Source organism: Oncorhynchus keta, unplaced genomic scaffold (assembly GCF_023373465.1).
Source record: "Oncorhynchus keta strain PuntledgeMale-10-30-2019 unplaced genomic scaffold, Oket_V2 Un_contig_3628_pilon_pilon, whole genome shotgun sequence".
Lineage (NCBI taxonomy): Eukaryota > Metazoa > Chordata > Actinopteri > Salmoniformes > Salmonidae > Oncorhynchus > Oncorhynchus keta.
This window is the reverse complement of record NW_026287342.1, coordinates 42,995-61,005: the sequence shown is the minus strand read 5'-3', so window position 1 is coordinate 61,005 and position 18,011 is coordinate 42,995. Positions and strand designations below refer to the sequence as shown.

Genomic DNA, 18,011 nt, shown 5'->3' with positions numbered 1-18,011 from the left:
GTGTTGAAGGCCAGGGCTTTGTGTGTGTGGTCTCACCAGGTTCTGTAGTGTTGAAGGCTGGGCCTTTGTGTGTGTGGTCTCACCAGGTTCTGTAGTGTTGAAGGCTGGGGCTTTGTGTGTATGGTCTCACCAGGTTCTGTAGTGTTGAAGGCCAGGGCTTTGTGTGTGTGGTCTCACCAGGTTCTGTGAAGGCTGGGGCTTTGTGCGTGTGGTCTCACCAGGTTCTGTAGTGTTGAAGGCTGGGGCTTTGTGTGCGTGTGGTTCTGTAGTGTTGAAGGCCAGGCTTTGTGTGTGTGGTCTCACCAGGTTCTGTAGTGTTGAAGGCTGGGGCTTTGTGTGTGTGGTCTCACCAGGTTCTGTAGTGTTGAAGGCCAGGGCTTTGTGTGTGTGGTCTCACCAGGTTCTGTAGTGTTGAAGGCTGGGGCTTTGTGTGTGTGTGGTTCTGCAGTGTTGAAGGCCGGGGCTTTGTGTGTGTGGTCTCACCAGGTTCTGTAGTGTTGAAGGCCGGGGCTTTGTGTGTGTGGTCTCACCAGGTTCTGTAGTGTTGAAGGCTGGGGCTTTGTGTGTGTGGTCTCACCAGGTTCTGTAGTGTTGAAGGCTGGGGCTTTGTGTGTGTGGTCTCACCAGGTTCTGTAGTGTTGAAGGCCGGGGCTTTGTGTGTGTGGTCTCACCAGGTTCTGTAGTGTTGAAGGCCGGGGCTTTGTGTGTGTGGCCTCACCAGGTTCTGTAGTGTTGAAGGCTGGGGCTTTGTGTGTGTGTGGTTCTGTAGTGTTGAAGGCCAGGCTTTGTGTGTGTGGTCTCACCAGGTTCTGTAGTGTTGAAGGCCGGGGCTTTGTGTGTGTGGTCTCACCAGGTTCTGTAGTGTTGAAGGCCGGGGCTTTGTGTGTGTGGTTCTGTAGTGTTGAAGGCCAGGCTTTGTGTGTGTGGTCTCACCAGGTTCTGTAGTGTTGAAGGCTGGGGCTTTGTGTGTGTGGTCTCACCAGGTTCTGTAGTGTTGAAGGCTGGGGCTTTGTGTGTGTGGTTCTGTAGTGTTGAAGGCCAGGGCTTTGTGTGTGTGGTCTCACCAGGTTCTGTAGTGTTGAAGGCCGGGGCTTTGTGCGTGTGGTCTCACCAGGTTCTGTAGTGTTGAAGGCTGGGGCTTTGTGTGTGTGGCCTCACAAGGTTCTGTAGTGTTGAAGGCCGGGGCTTTGTGTGTGTGGCCTCACCAGGTTCTGTAGTGTTGAAGGCCGGGGCTTTGTGTGTGTGGTCTCACCAGGTTCTGTAGTGTTGAAGGCTGGGGCTTTGTGTGTGTGGTCTCACCAGGTTCTGTAGTGTTGAAGGCCGGGGCTTTGTGTGTGTGGTTCTGTAGTGTTGAAGGCCGGGGCTTTGTGTGTGTGTGGTTCTGTAGTGTTGAAGGCCAGGCTTTGTGTGTGTGGTCTCACCAGGTTCTGTAGTGTTGAAGGCCGGGGCTTTGTGTGTGTGGTCTCACCCGGTTCTGTAGTGTTGAAGGCTGGGGCTTTGTGTGTGTGGTCTCACCAGGTTCTGTAGTGTTGAAGGCTGGGGCTTTCTGTGTGTGGTCTCACCAGGTTCTGTAGTGTTGAAGGCTGGGGCTTTGTGTGTGTGGTCTCACCAGGTTCTGTAGTGTTGAAGGCCGGGGCTTTGTGTGTGTAGTCTCACCAGGTTCTGTAGTGTTGAAGGCCGGGGCTTTGTGTGTGTGGTCTCACCAGGTTCTGTAGTGTTGAAGGCCGGGGCTTTGTGTGTGTGGTCTCACCAGGTTCTGTAGTGTTGAAGGCCGGGGCTTTGTGTGTGGGTCTCACCAGGTTCTGTAGTGTTGAAGGCTGGAGCTTTGTGTGTGGTCTCACCAGGTTCTGTAGTGTTGAAGGCCGGGGCTTTGTGTGTGTTGTCTCACCAGGTTATGTAGTGTTGAAGGCCGGGCTTTGTGTCTGTGGTCTCACCAGGTTCTGTAGTGTTGAAGGCTGGGGCTTTGTGTGTGTGGTCTCACCAGGTTCTGTAGTGTTGAAGGCTGGGGCTTTGTGTGTGTGGTCTCACCAGGTTCTGTAGTGTTGAAGGCCGGGGCTTTGTGTGTGTGGTCTCACCAGGTTATGTAGTGTTGAAGGCCGGGGCTTTGTGTGTGTGTGGTCTCACCAGGTTCTGTAGTGTTGAAGGCCAGGGCTTTGTGCGTGTGGTCTCACCAGGTTTTGTAGTGTTGAAGGCTGGGGCTTTGTGTGTGTGGTCTCACCAGGTTCTGTAGTGTTGAAGGCCGGGGCTTTGTGTGTGTGTAGTCTCACCAGGTTCTGTAGTGTTGAAGGCCGGGGCTTTGTGTGTGTGGCCTCACCAGGTTCTGTAGTGTTGAAGGCCGGGGCTTTGTGTGTGTGGTCTCACCAGGTTCTGTAGTGTTGAAGGCTGGGGCTTTGTGTGTGTGGTCTCACCAGGTTCTGTAGTGTTGAAGGCCGGGGCTTTGTGTGTGTGGTTCTGTAGTGTTGAAGGCCGGGGCTTTGTGTGTGTGTGGTTCTGTAGTGTTGAAGGCCAGGCTTTGTGTGTGTGGTCTCACCAGGTTCTGTAGTGTTGAAGGCCGGGGCTTTGTGTGTGTGGTCTCACCCGGTTCTGTAGTGTTGAAGGCTGGGGCTTTGTGTGTGTGGTCTCACCAGGTTCTGTAGTGTTGAAGGCCGGGGCTTTGTGTGTGTGTAGTCTCACCAGGTTCTGTAGTGTTGAAGGCCGGGGCTTTGTGTGTGTGGTCTCACCAGGTTCTGTAGTGTTGAAGGCCGGGGCTTTGTGTGTGTGGTCTCACCAGGTTCTGTAGTGTTGAAGGCCGGGGCTTTGTGTGTGTGGTCTCACCAGGTTCTGTAGTGTTGAAGGCTGGGGCTTTGTGTGTGTGGTCTCACCAGGTTCTGTAGTGTTGAAGGCTGGGGCTTTGTGTGTATGGTCTCACCAGGTTCTGTAGTGTTGAAGGCCAGGGCTTTGTGTGTGTGGTCTCACCAGGTTCTGTAGTGTTGAAGGCTGGGCCTTTGTGTGTGTGGTCTCACCAGGTTCTGTAGTGTTGAAGGCTGGGGCTTTGTGTGTATGGTCTCACCAGGTTCTGTAGTGTTGAAGGCCAGGGCTTTGTGTGTGTGGTCTCACCAGGTTCTGTGAAGGCTGGGGCTTTGTGCGTGTGGTCTCACCAGGTTCTGTAGTGTTGAAGGCTGGGGCTTTGTGTGCGTGTGGTTCTGTAGTGTTGAAGGCCAGGCTTTGTGTGTGTGGTCTCACCAGGTTCTGTAGTGTTGAAGGCTGGGGCTTTGTGTGTGTGGTCTCACCAGGTTCTGTAGTGTTGAAGGCCAGGGCTTTGTGTGTGTGGTCTCACCAGGTTCTGTAGTGTTGAAGGCTGGGGCTTTGTGTGTGTGTGGGTTCTGCAGTGTTGAAGGCCGGGGCTTTGTGTGTGTGGTCTCACCAGGTTCTGTAGTGTTGAAGGCCGGGGCTTTGTGTGTGTGGTCTCACCAGGTTCTGTAGTGTTGAAGGCTGGGGCTTTGTGTGTGTGGTCTCACCAGGTTCTGTAGTGTTGAAGGCTGGGGCTTTGTGTGTGTGGTCTCACCAGGTTCTGTAGTGTTGAAGGCCGGGGCTTTGTGTGTGTGGTCTCACCAGGTTCTGTAGTGTTGAAGGCCGGGGCTTTGTGTGTGTGGCCTCACCAGGTTCTGTAGTGTTGAAGGCTGGGGCTTTGTGTGTGTGTGGTTCTGTAGTGTTGAAGGCCAGGCTTTGTGTGTGTGGTCTCACCAGGTTCTGTAGTGTTGAAGGCCGGGGCTTTGTGTGTGTGGTCTCACCAGGTTCTGTAGTGTTGAAGGCCGGGGCTTTGTGTGTGTGGTTCTGTAGTGTTGAAGGCCAGGCTTTGTGTGTGTGGTCTCACCAGGTTCTGTAGTGTTGAAGGCTGGGGCTTTGTGTGTGTGGTCTCACCAGGTTCTGTAGTGTTGAAGGCTGGGGCTTTGTGTGTGTGGTTCTGTAGTGTTGAAGGCCAGGGCTTTGTGTGTGTGGTCTCACCAGGTTCTGTAGTGTTGAAGGCCGGGGCTTTGTGCGTGTGGTCTCACCAGGTTCTGTAGTGTTGAAGGCTGGGGCTTTGTGTGTGTGGCCTCACAAGGTTCTGTAGTGTTGAAGGCCGGGGCTTTGTGTGTGTGGCCTCACCAGGTTCTGTAGTGTTGAAGGCCGGGGCTTTGTGTGTGTGGTCTCACCAGGTTCTGTAGTGTTGAAGGCTGGGGCTTTGTGTGTGTGGTCTCACCAGGTTCTGTAGTGTTGAAGGCCGGGGCTTTGTGTGTGTGGTTCTGTAGTGTTGAAGGCCGGGGCTTTGTGTGTGTGTGGTTCTGTAGTGTTGAAGGCCAGGCTTTGTGTGTGTGGTCTCACCAGGTTCTGTAGTGTTGAAGGCCGGGGCTTTGTGTGTGTGGTCTCACCCGGTTCTGTAGTGTTGAAGGCTGGGGCTTTGTGTGTGTGGTCTCACCAGGTTCTGTAGTGTTGAAGGCTGGGGCTTTCTGTGTGTGGTCTCACCAGGTTCTGTAGTGTTGAAGGCTGGGGCTTTGTGTGTGTGGTCTCACCAGGTTCTGTAGTGTTGAAGGCCGGGGCTTTGTGTGTGTAGTCTCACCAGGTTCTGTAGTGTTGAAGGCCGGGGCTTTGTGTGTGTGGTCTCACCAGGTTCTGTAGTGTTGAAGGCCGGGGCTTTGTGTGTGTGGTCTCACCAGGTTCTGTAGTGTTGAAGGCCGGGGCTTTGTGTGTGTGGTCTCACCAGGTTCTGTAGTGTTGAAGGCTGGAGCTTTGTGTGTGGTCTCACCAGGTTCTGTAGTGTTGAAGGCCGGGGCTTTGTGTGTGTTGTCTCACCAGGTTATGTAGTGTTGAAGGCCGGGGCTTTGTGTCTGTGGTCTCACCAGGTTCTGTAGTGTTGAAGGCTGGGGCTTTGTGTGTGTGGTCTCACCAGGTTCTGTAGTGTTGAAGGCTGGGGCTTTGTGTGTGTGTGGTCTCACCAGGTTCTGTAGTGTTGAAGGCCGGGGCTTTGTGTGTGTGGTCTCACCAGGTTATGTAGTGTTGAAGGCCGGGGCTTTGTGTGTGTGTGGTCTCACCAGGTTCTGTAGTGTTGAAGGCCAGGGCTTTGTGCGTGTGGTCTCACCAGGTTTTGTAGTGTTGAAGGCTGGGGCTTTGTGTGTGTGGTCTCACCAGGTTCTGTAGTGTTGAAGGCCGGGGCTTTGTGTGTGTGTAGTCTCACCAGGTTCTGTAGTGTTGAAGGCCGGGGCTTTGTGTGTGTGGTCTCACCAGGTTCTGTAGTGTTGAAGGCCGGGGCTTTGTGTGTGTGGTCTCACCAGGTTCTGTAGTGTTGAAGGCCGGGGCTTTGTGTGTGTGGTCTCACCAGGTTCTGTAGTGTTGAAGGCTGGGGCTTTGTGTGTGTGGTCTCACCAGGTTCTGTAGTGTTGAAGGCTGGGGCTTTGTGTGTATGGTCTCACCAGGTTCTGTAGTGTTGAAGGCCAGGGCTTTGTGTGTGTGGTCTCACCAGGTTCTGTAGTGTTGAAGGCTGGGCCTTTGTGTGTGTGGTCTCACCAGGTTCTGTAGTGTTGAAGGCTGGGGCTTTGTGTGTATGGTCTCACCAGGTTCTGTAGTGTTGAAGGCCAGGGCTTTGTGTGTGTGGTCTCACCAGGTTCTGTGAAGGCTGGGGCTTTGTGCGTGTGGTCTCACCAGGTTCTGTAGTGTTGAAGGCTGGGGCTTTGTGTGCGTGTGGTTCTGTAGTGTTGAAGGCCAGGCTTTGTGTGTGTGGTCTCACCAGGTTCTGTAGTGTTGAAGGCTGGGGCTTTGTGTGTGTGGTCTCACCAGGTTCTGTAGTGTTGAAGGCCAGGGCTTTGTGTGTGTGGTCTCACCAGGTTCTGTAGTGTTGAAGGCTGGGGCTTTGTGTGTGTGTGGTTCTGCAGTGTTGAAGGCCGGGGCTTTGTGTGTGTGGTCTCACCAGGTTCTGTAGTGTTGAAGGCCGGGGCTTTGTGTGTGTGGTCTCACCAGGTTCTGTAGTGTTGAAGGCCAGTGCTTTGTGTGTGTGGTCTCACCAGGTTCTGTAGTGTTGAAGGCCAGGGCTTTGTGTGTGTGGTCTCACCAGGTTCTGTGAAGGCTGGGGCTTTGTGCGTGTGGTCTCACCAGGTTCTGTAGTGTTGAAGGCTGGGGCTTTGTGTGTGTGGTCTCACCAGGTTCTGTAGTGTTGAAGGCTGGGGCTTTGTGTGTATGGTCTCACCAGGTTCTGTAGTGTTGAAGGCCAGGGCTTTGTGTGTGTGGTCTCACCAGGTTCTGTAGTGTTGAAGGCTGGGGCTTTGTGTGTATGGTCTCACCAGGTTCTGTAGTGTTGAAGGCCAGGGCTTTGTGTGTGTGGTCTCACCAGGTTCTGTGAAGGCTGGGGCTTTGTGCGTGTGGTCTCACCAGGTTCTGTAGTGTTGAAGGCTGGGGCTTTGTGTGCGTGTGGTTCTGTAGTGTTGAAGGCCAGGCTTTGTGTGTGTGGTCTCACCAGGTTCTGTAGTGTTGAAGGCTGGGGCTTTGTGTGTGTGGTCTCACCAGGTTCTGTAGTGTTGAAGGCCAGGGCTTTGTGTGTGTGGTCTCACCAGGTTCTGTAGTGTTGAAGGCTGGGGCTTTGTGTGTGTGTGGTTCTGCAGTGTTGAAGGCCGGGGCTTTGTGTGTGTGGTCTCACCAGGTTCTGTAGTGTTGAAGGCCGGGGCTTTGTGTGTGTGGTCTCACCAGGTTCTGTAGTGTTGAAGGCTGGGGCTTTGTGTGTGTGGTCTCACCAGGTTCTGTAGTGTTGAAGGCCGGGGCTTTGTGTGTGTGTGGTCTCACCAGGTTCTGTAGTGTTGAAGGCTGGGGCTTTGTGTGTGTGTGGTTCTGCAGTGTTGAAGGCCAGGGCTTTGTGTGTGTGGTCTCACCAGGTTCTGTAGTGTTGAAGGCTGGGGCTTTGTGTGTGTGTGGTTCTGTAGTGTTGAAGGCCAGGGCTTTGTGTGTGTGGTCTCACCAGGTTCTGTAGTGTTGAAGGCCGGGGCTTTGTGTGTGTGTGGTCTCACCAGGTTCTGTAGTGTTGAAGGCCAGGGCTTTGTGTGTGTGTGGTTCTGTAGTGTTGAAGGCCCGGGCTTTGTGTGTGTGTGGTCTCACCAGGTTCTGTAGTGTTGAAGGCCGGGGCTTTGTGTGTGTGGTCTCACCAGGTTCTGTAGTGTTGAAGGCCAGGGCTTTGTGTGTCTGGTCTCACCAGGTTCTGTAGTGTTGAACGCTGGGGCTTTGTGTGTGTGTGGTTCTGCAGTGTTGAAGGCCGGGGCTTTGTGTGTGTGGTCTCACCAGGTTCTGTAGTGTTGAAGGCCGGGGCTTTGTGTGTGTGGTCTCACCAGGTTCTGTAGTGTTGAAGGCTGGGGCTTTGTGTGTGTGGTCTCACCAGGTTCTGTAGTGTTGAAGGCAGGGGCTTTGTGTGTGTGTGGTCTCACCAGGTTCTGTAGTGTTGAAGGCTGGGGCTTTGTGTGTGTGTGGTTCTGCAGTGTTGAAGGCCGGGGCTTTGTGTGTGTGGTCTCACCAGGTTTTGTAGTGTTGAAGGCTGGGGCTTTGTGTGTGTGTGGTTCTGTAGTGTTGAAGGCCAGGGCTTTGTGTGTGTGGTCTCACCAGGTTCTGTAGTGTTGAAGGCCGGGGCTTTGTGTGTGTGGTCTCACCAGGTTCTGTAGTGTTGAAGGCCAGGGCTTTGTGTGTGTGTGGTTCTGTAGTGTTGAAGGCCCGGGCTTTGTGTGTGTGTGGTCTCACCAGGTTCTGTAGTGTTGAAGGCCGGGGCTTTGTGTGTGTGGTCTCACCAGGTTCTGTAGTGTTGAAGGCCAGGGCTTTGTGTGTGTGTGGTTCTGTAGTGTTGAAGGCCGGGGCTTTGTGTGTGTGTGGTTCTGTAGTGTTGAAGGCCAGGGCTTTGTGTGTGTGTGGTTCTGTAGTGTTGAAGGCCGGGGCTTTGTGTGTGTATGGTCTCACCAGGTTCTGTAGTGTTGAAGGCCGGGTCTCTGTTGCTGCTGGTCTCAGTGGAACGGTCGTTGATCACCTCCGCTGGGACTTTGTGGACTTTCTTCTTTTTCTTCTGCAAACACACAGGAGACAGGTCAGAGGTCAGAGACCAGGAAGCATCATTCAACACACACATGGTTCACATGAAGGTCAGAGACCAGGAAACATCTTTCAACACACACATGGTTCACATGAAGGTCAGAGACCAGGAAGCATCTTTCAACACACACATGGTTCACATGAAGGTCAGAGACCAGGAAGCATCTTTCAACACACACATGGTTCACATGAAGGTCAGAGACCAGGAAGCATCTTTCAACACACACATGGTTCACATGAAGGTCAGAGACCAGGAAGCATCATTCAACACACACATGGTTAACATGAAGGTCAGAGACCAGGAAGCATCTTTCAACCCACATGGTTCACATGAAGGTCAGAGACCAGGAAGCATCATTCAACACACACATGGTTCACATGAAGGTCAGAGACCAGGAAGCATCTTTCAACACACACATGGTTCACATGAAGGTCAGAGACCAGGAAGCATTTCATCACACATGGTTCACATGAAGGTCAGAGACCAGGAAGCATCATTCATCACACACATGGTTCACATGAAGGTCAGAGACCAGGAAGCATCATTCATCACACACATGGTTCACATGAAGGTCAGAGACCAGGAAGCATCATTCATCACACACATGGTTCACATGAAGGTCAGAGACCAGGAAGCATCATTCATCACACATGGTTCACATGAAGGTCAGAGACCAGGAAGCATCATTCATCACACATGGTTCACATGATGGTCAGAGACCAGGAAGCATCTTTCAACACACATGGTTCACATGAAGGTCAGAGACCAGGAAGCATTATTCAACCCACATGGTTCACATGAAGGTCAGAGACCAGGAAGCATCATTCATCACACACATGGTTCACATGAAGGTCAGAGACCAGGAAGCATCATTCATCACACATGGTTCACATGAAGGTCAGAGACCAGGAAGCATCATTCATCACACATGGTTCACATGAAGGTCAGAGACCAGGAAGCATCATTCAACACACATGGTTCACATGAAGGTCAGAGACCAGGAAGCATTATTCAACCCACATGGTTCACATGATGGTCAGAGACCAGGAAGCATCTTTCAACACACATGGTTCACATGAAGGTCAGAGACCAGGAAGCATTATTCAACCCACATGGTTCACATGAAGGTCAGAGACCAGGAAGCATTATTCAACCCACATGGTTCACATGAAGGTCAGAGACCAGGAAGCATCATTCATCACACACATGGTTCACATGAAGGTCAGAGACCAGGAAGCATCATTCAACACACATGGTTCACATGAAGGTCAGAGACCAGGAAGCATCATTCAACACACACATGGTTCACATGAAGGTCAGAGACCAGGAAGCATCATTCAACACACACATGGTTCACATGAAGGTCAGAGACCAGGAAGCATCTTTCAACACACACATGGTTTACATGAAGGTCAGAGACCAGGAAACATCATTCAACCCACATGGTTCACATGAAGGTCAGAGACCAGGAAGCATCATTCAACACACACATGGTTCACATGAAGGTCAGAGACCAGGAAGCATCTTTCAACACACACATGGTTCACATGATGGTCAGAGACCAGGAAGCATCTTTCATCACACACATGGTTCACATGATGGTCAGAGACCAGGAAGCATCTTTCATCACACACATGGTTCACATGAAGGTCAGAGACCAGGAAGCATCATTCATCACACACATGGTTCACATGAAGGTCAGAGACCAGGAAGCATCTTTCAACACACACATGGTTCACATGAAGGTCAGAGACCAGGAAGCATCTTTCAACACACACATGGTTCACATGAAGGTCAGAGACCAGGAAGCATCATTCAACACACACATGGTTCACATGAAGGTCAGAGACCAGGAAGCATCTTTCAACACACACATGGTTCACATGAAGGTCAGAGACCAGGAAGCATCTTTCAACACACACATGGTTCACATGAAGGTCAGAGACCAGGAAGCATCTTTCAACACACACATGGTTCACATGAAGGTCAGAGACCAGGAAGCATCTTTCAACACACACATGGTTCACATGATGGTCAGAGACCAGGAAGCATCTTTCAACACACACATGGTTCACATGAAGGTCAGAGACCAGGAAGCATCTTTCAACACACACATGGTTCACATGATGGTCAGAGACCAGGAAGCATCTTTCATCACACACATGGTTCACATGAAGGTCAGAGACCAGGAAGCATCTTTCAACACACACATGGTTCACATGAAGGTCAGAGACCAGGAAGCATCTTTCAACACACACATGGTTCACATGATGGTCAGAGACCAGGAAGCATCTTTCAACACACACATGGTTCACATGAAGGTCAGAGACCAGGAAGCATCTTTCAACACACACATGGTTCACATGATGGTCAGAGACCAGGAAGCATCATTCAACCCACATGGTTCACATGAAGGTCAGAATGAAGGATGTTGGTTATAGCTTTGGTTCCATGATTGCCTTCATTCCTTACCCCTGTTTACGTGTTCTCTCACACAGTGTGTGTGTGTGTGTGTGTGTGTGTGTGTGTGTGTGTGTGTGTGTGTGTGTGTGTGTGTACCTGGATGTGTTTCCGTGGTGCAGCTCTGTGCTCAGTAGAGACGGTGTGTGACTGCTCCTCTTCGACCATCCTGCTGGATGAACTATGAACTCTGCCGTTGCCATAGTACCTGACCCGCAACACACAACACAGACAGGAAGTTACAACACCCACCTCTCACTGTGCCTTAGTTACAACACCCACTACAACAGTCACCTCTCACTGTGCCTTAGTTACAACACCCACTACAACAGTCACCTCTCACTGTGCCTTAGTTACAACACCCACTACAACAGTCACCTCTCACTGTGCCTTAGTTACAACACCCACTACAACAGTCACCTCTCACTGTGCCTTAGTTACAACACCCACTACAACAGTCACCTCTCACTGTGCCTTAGTTACAACACCCACTACAACAGTCACCTCTCACTGTGCCTTAGTTACAACACCCACTACAACAGTCACCTCTCACTGTGCCTTAGTTACAACACCCACTACAACAGTCACCTCTCACTGTGCCTTGGTTACAACACCCACTACAACAGTCACCTCTCACTGTGCCTTAGTTACAACACCCACTACAACAGTCACCTCTCACTGTGCCTTAGTTACAACACCCACTACAACAGTCACCTCTCACTGTGCCTTGGTTACAACACCCACTACAACAGTCACCTCTCACTGTGCCTTAGTTACAACACCCACTACAACAGTCACCTCTCACTGTGCCTTAGTTACAACACCCACTACAACAGCTCACTCAACACATTCTGCTAGCGTAGCAGCGGTAGGAACACATTCTGTTAGCGTAGCAGCGGTAGGAACACATTCTGTTAGCATAGCAGCGGTAGGAACACATTCTGTTAGCGTAGCAGCGGTAGGAAACACATTCTGTTAGCATAGCAGCGGTAGGAACACATTCTGTTAGCATAGCAGCGGTAGGAACACATTCTGTTAGCATAGCAGCGGTAGGAAACACATTCTGTTAGCATAGCAGCGGTAAGAACACATTCTGTTAGCGTAGCAGCGGTAGGAAACACATTCTGTTAGCGTAGCAGCGGTAGGAACACATACTGTTAGCGTAGCAGCGGTAGGAACACATTCTGTTAGCGTAGCAGCGGTAGGAACACAACACATTCTGTTAGCGTAGCAGCGGTAGGAACACAACACATTCTGTTAGCGTAGCAGCGGTAGGAACACATTCTGTTAGCATAGCAGCGGTAGGAACACATTCTGTTAGCGTAGCAGCGGTAGGAACACATTCTGTTAGCGTAGCAGCGGTAGGAAACACATTCTGTTAGCATAGCAGCGGTAGGAAACACATTCTGTTAGCATAGCAGCGGTAGGAACACATTCTGTTAGCATAGCAGCGGTAGGAAACACATTCTGTTAGCATAGCAGCGGTAGGAAACACATTCTGTTAGCATAGCAGCGGTAGAAACACATTCTGTTAGCATAGCAGCGGTAGGAAACACATTCTGTTAGCATAGCAGCGGTAGGAACACATTCTGTTAGCGTAGCAGCGGTAGGAACACATTCTGTTAGCGTAGCAGCGGTAGGAACACATTCTGTTAGCGTAGCAGCGGTAGGAACACAACACATTCTGTTAGCGTAGCAGCGGTAGGAACACATTCTGTTAGCGTAGCAGCGGTAGGAACACATTCTGTTAGCGTAGCAGCGGTAGGAAACACATTCTGTTAGCATAGCAGCGGTAGGAAACACATTCTGTTAGCATAGCAGCGGTAGGAACACATTCTGTTAGCATAGCAGCGGTGGGAAACACATTCTGTTAGCATAGCAGCGGTAGGAACACATTCTGTTAGCATAGCAGCGGTAGGAAACACATTCTGTTAGCGTAGCAGCGGTAGGAACACATTCTGTTAGCGTAGCAGCGGTAGGAACACATTCTGTTAGCCTAGCAACGGTAGGAACACATTCTGTTAGCGTAGCAGCGGTAGGAACACATTCTGTTAGCCTAGCAACGGTAGGAACAAAAAACATTCTGAGAGAGAGAGAGATATTATGGAACTGTCAAACAACACTAATTGTATTAGTCACCATGACACATCACCCAAACCTCATAAAACCAGTTCTGTTGTCTCTCTCACTAGTGTCGGTCCAAACCTCATAAAACCAGTTCTGTTGTCTCTCTCACTAGTGTCAGTCCAAACCTCATAAAACCAGTTCTGTTGTCTCTCTCACTAGTGTCGGTCCAAACCTCATAAAACCAGTTCTGTTGTCTCTCTCACTAGTGTCAGTCCAAACCTCATAAAACCAGTTCTGTTGTCTGTCCAAACCTCATAAAACCAGTTCTGTTGTCTCTCTCACTAGTGTCAGTCCAAACCTCATTTAACCAGTTCAGTCCAAACCTCATAAAACCAGTTCTGTTGTCTCTCTCACTAGTGTCAGTCCAAACCTCATAAAACCAGTTCTGTTGTCTCTCTCACTAGTGTCAGTCCAAACCTCATTTAACCAGTTCAGTCCAAACCTCATAAAACCAGTTCTGTTGTCTCTCTCACTAGTGTCAGTCCAAACCTCATACAACCAGTTCTGTTGTCTGTCCAAACCTCATAAAACCAGTTCTGTTGTCTCTCTCACTAGTGTCGGTCCAAACCTCATACAACCAGTTCTGTCGTCTGTCCAAACCTCATAAAACCAGTTCTGTCGTCTCTCCCACTAGTGTCTGTCCAAACCTCATACAACCAGTTCTGTCGTCTCTCTCACTAGTGTCAGTCCAAACCTCATACAACCAGTTCTGTTGTCTCTCTCACTAGTGTCAGTCCAAACCTCATAAAACCAGTTCTGTTGTCTCTCTCACTAGTGTCAGTCCAAACCTCATTTAACCAGTTCAGTCCAAACCTCATAAAACCAGTTCTGTTGTCTCTCTCACTAGTGTCAGTCCAAACCTCATACAACCAGTTCTGTTGTCTGTCCAAACCTCATAAAACCAGTTCTGTTGTCTGTCCAAACCTCATACAACCAGTTCTGCTGTCTGTCCAAACCTCATACAACCAGTTCTGTCGTCTCTCCCACTAGTGTCTGTCCAAACCTCATACACCCAGTTCTGTCGTCTGTCCAAACCTCATACAACCAGTTCTGCTGTCTGTCCAAACCTCATACAACCAGTTCTGTCGTCTCTCTCACTAGTGTCAGTCCAAACCTCATTTAACCAGTTCAGTCCAAACCTCATAAAACCAGTTCTGTTGTCTCTCTCACTAGTGTCAGTCCAAACCTCATACAACCAGTTCTGTTGTCTGTCCAAACCTCATAAAACCAGTTCTGTTGTCTGTCCAAACCTCATACAACCAGTTCTGCTGTCTGTCCAAACCTCATACAACCAGTTCTGTCGTCTCTCTCACTAGTGTCAGTCCAAACCTCATACAACCAGTTCTGTTGTCTCTCTCACTAGTGTCAGTCCAAACCTCATACAACCAGTTCTGTTGTCTCTCTCACTAGTGTCAGTCCAAACCTCATAAAACCAGTTCTGTTGTCTGTCCAAACCTCATAAAACCAGTTCTGTTGTCTGTCCAAACCTCATAAAACCAGTTCTGTTGTCTCTCTCACTAGTGTCAGTCCAAACCTCATAAAACCAGTTCTGTTGTCTGTCCAAACCTCATAAAACCAGTTCTGTTGTCTGTCCAAACCTCATTTAACCAGTTCAGTCCAAACCTCATAAAACCAGTTCTGTTGTCTCTCTCACTAGTGTCAGTCCAAACCTCATAAAACCAGTTCTGTTGTCTGTCCCACCAGTTCAGTACAACTGACATCATCCCGTGGGTTTGGACTAAAACAACAACACAACAGTTTTCACAAGCCAGTTAAAAAGGAGGAAACATCTCACTAAATAGCCATTAAAGTGTTTATTCTTTAACGAGGTTCACGGGCAGATTTACAGATACTCCTACTACTAAACAAACTAAAGGCTGTCCAAGGCACCGGAGGGACTGAGGCGTGTGGATGAAACCCCCAGCAGCCAGTTAAAGGAGGACATTACCATTCAGCACCGCCACGAGGGTTGCCACATTCTGGTAACTTTCCCCAAATTCTCAGGTTTTCTAGAAAATCTCTGTCAGGAGGGAATACGCAGGAAATTCAGGAGTCCTCCACGCAGGAAAACCAGCAGGGGAATTATGGGAAAGTTAGTGGAATTCTGCAACTTTAACCACAAGAGAACAGAATAACAACTCACTCTAGCCCCCCCCGCGCTGCAGCCATGGTTGTAGGATCCTCCACCTCCATCTCAGGGTTGGTATAGCCCAGAGTCCCCGAGTAGCTTACATCCTGAGAGAGAGAGAGAGAGGTAGGGAGAATTAAAGAGAGAGAGAGAGAGAGAAAGAGAGGTAGGGAGAGTTACAGAGAAGGAGAGAGAGAGAGAAAGGTAGGGAGAATTAAAGAGAGAGAGAGAGAGAAAGAGAAAAGAGAGAGAGAAAGAGAAAGAGAGAGAGAGAGAGAGAGAGAGAGAGAGTTAAAGAGAGAGTTAAAGAGAAGGAGAGAGAGAAAGAAAGAGAAGTAGGGAGAAGGAGAGAGAGAAAGAGGTAGGGAGAGATAGGGAGAAGGAGAGAGAGAGGGGGTAGGGAGAAAGAGGTAGAGAGAGAGAGAGGGAGAGAGAGAGAGGGATTAGGAACACAACACATTCTGTTAGCGTAGCAGCGGTAGGAAACACATTCTGTTAGCATAGCAGCGGTAGGAACACATTCTGTTAGCATAGCAGCGGTAGGAAACACATTCTGTTAGCATAGCAGCGGTAGGAACACATTCTGTTAGCATAGCAGCGGTAGGAAACACAGTCTGGGTGAGGTTTCAGTGAGGTAGTTAGAGTCTGGGTGAGGTTTCAGTGAGATGGTTAGAGTCTGGGTGAGGTTTCAGTGAGGTGGTTAGAGTCTGGGTGAGGTTTCAGTGAGGTGGTTAGAGTCTGGGTGAGGTTTCAGTGAGGTGGTTAGAGTCTGGGTGAGGTTTCAGTGAGGTGGTTAGAGTCTGGGTGAGGTTTCAGTGAGGTGGTTAGAGTCTGGGTGAAGTTTCAGTGAGGTGGTTAGAGTCTGGGTGAGGTTTCAGTGAGGTGGTTAGAGTCTGGGTGAGGTTTCACTGAGCCTCAGGGCTCAGCTTGGGATTGGTTATGAGGAATCCTTGTGGTTTTGTCAGCCTGCTGTGAGTTATAGGAGAGCACTGTGTTTTATAAGGTGGGTTATAGTTTGGTTAGACAGAGAGCCTGTGTCCCAAATGGCACCCTATTCCCTATATAGTGGTACTACTATAGACCAGAGCCCTATTCCCTATATAGTGGTACTACTATAGACCAGAGTCCTATTCCCTATATAGTGGTACTACTATAGACCAGAGCCCTATTCCCTATATAGTGGTACTACTATTGACCAGAGCCCTATTCCCTATATATAGTGGTACTACTATAGACCAGAGCCCCATTCCCTATATAGTGGTACTACTATAGACCAGAGCCCTATTCCCTATATAGTGGCACTACTATAGACCAGAGCCCTATTCCCTATATAGTGGTACTACTATAGACCAGAGCACTATTCCCTATATAATGGCACTACTATAGACCAGAGCCCTATTCCCTATATAGTGGTACTACTATAGACCAGAGCACTATTCCCTATATAGTGGTACTACTATAGACCAGAGCCCTATTCCCTATATAGTGGTACTACTATAGACCAGAGCCCTATTCCCTATATAGGGCACTACTATAGGCCAGGGCCCTATTCCCTATATAGTGGTACTACTATAGACCAGAGCCCTATTCCCTATATAGTGGTACTACTTTAGACCAGAGCCCTATTCCCTATATAGTGGTACTACTTTAGACCAGAGCCCTATTCCCTATATAGTGGTACTACTATAGACCAGAGCCCTATTCCCTATATAGTGGTACTACTATAGACCAGAGCCCTATTCCCTATATAGTGGTACTACTATTGACCAGAGCCCTATTCCCTATATATAGTGGTACTACTATAGACCAGAGCCCCATTCCCTATATAGTGGTACTACTATAGACCAGAGCCCTATTCCCTATATAGTGGCACTACTATAGACCAGAGCCCTATTCCCTATATAGTGGCACTACTATAGACCAGAGCCCTATTCCCTATATAGTGGTACTACTATAGACCAGAGCCCTATTCCCTATATAGGGTACTACTATAGACCAGAGCCCTATTCCCTATATAGTGGTACTACTATAGACCAGAGCCCTATTCCCTATATAGTGGTACTACTATAGACCAGAGCCCTATTCCCTATATAGTGGTACTACTATATACCAGAGCCCTATTCCCTATATAGTGGTACTACTTTCAACCAGAGCCTTATTCCCTATATAGTGGTACTACTATAGACCAGAGCCTTATTCCCTATATAGTGCACTACTTTCAACCAGAGCCCTATTCCCTATATAGTGGTACTACTTTAGACCAGAGCCCTATTCCCTATATAGTGGTACTACTATAGACCAGAGCCCTATTCCCTATATAGTGGTACTACTATAGACCAGAGCCCTATTCCCTATATAGTGGTACTACTATAGACCAGAGCCCTATTCCCTATATAGTGGTACTACTATAGACCAGAGCCCTATTCCCTATATAGTGGTACTACTATAGACCAGAGCCCTATTCCCTATATAGTGGTACTACTATAGACCAGAGTCCTATTCCCTATATAGTGGTACTACTATAGACCAGAGCCCTATTCCCTATATAGTGGTACTACTATAGACCAGAGTCCTATTCCCTATATAGTGGTACTACTATAGACCAGAGTCCTATTCCCTATATAGTGGTACTACTATAGACCAGAGCCCTATTCCCTATATAGTGGTACTACTATAGACCAGAGCCCTATTCCCTATATAGTGGTACTACTATTGACCAGAGCCCTATTCCCTATATATAGTGGTACTACTATAGACCAGAGCCCTATTCCCTATATAGTGGCACTACTATAGACCAGAGCCCTATTCCCTATATAGTGGTACTACTATAGACCAGAGCACTATTCCCTATATAGTGGTACTACTATAGACCAGAGCCCTATTCCCTATATAGGCCAGGGCCCTATTCCCTATATAGTGGTACTACTATAGACCAGAGCCCTATTCCCTATATAGTGGTACTACTATAGACCAGAGCCCTATTCCCTATATAGTGGTACTACTATAGACCAGAGCCCTATTCCCTATATAGTGGTACTACTATAGACCAGAGCCCTATTCCCTATATAGTGGTACTACTATAGACCAGAGCCCTATTCCCTATATAGTGGTACTACTATAGACCAGAGCCCTATTCCCTATATAGTGGTACTACTATATACCAGAGCCCTATTCCCTATATAGTGGTACTACTATAGACCAGAGCCCTATTCCCTATATAGTGGTACT

At 49.1% G+C, this 18,011-nt stretch overlaps 1 protein-coding gene across 1 annotated transcript in view; it reads right to left on the bottom strand.

Annotated features, from left to right (window-relative positions):
• The window catches only part of LOC127924074 (palmitoyltransferase ZDHHC1-like), a 43,352-nt gene that overhangs the window by 14,793 nt on the left and 10,548 nt on the right, over positions 1-18,011 (bottom strand). Inside the window, exons 5-7 of the mRNA XM_052508465.1 lie at positions 14,799-14,890; positions 10,628-10,736; positions 7,939-8,041 (exon numbers count right to left, since the gene is read on the bottom strand). Coding sequence (XP_052364425.1) covers positions 7,939-8,041; positions 10,628-10,736; positions 14,799-14,890 — 304 coding nt within the window. The remainder of the gene's footprint in view (positions 1-7,938; positions 8,042-10,627; positions 10,737-14,798; positions 14,891-18,011) is intronic.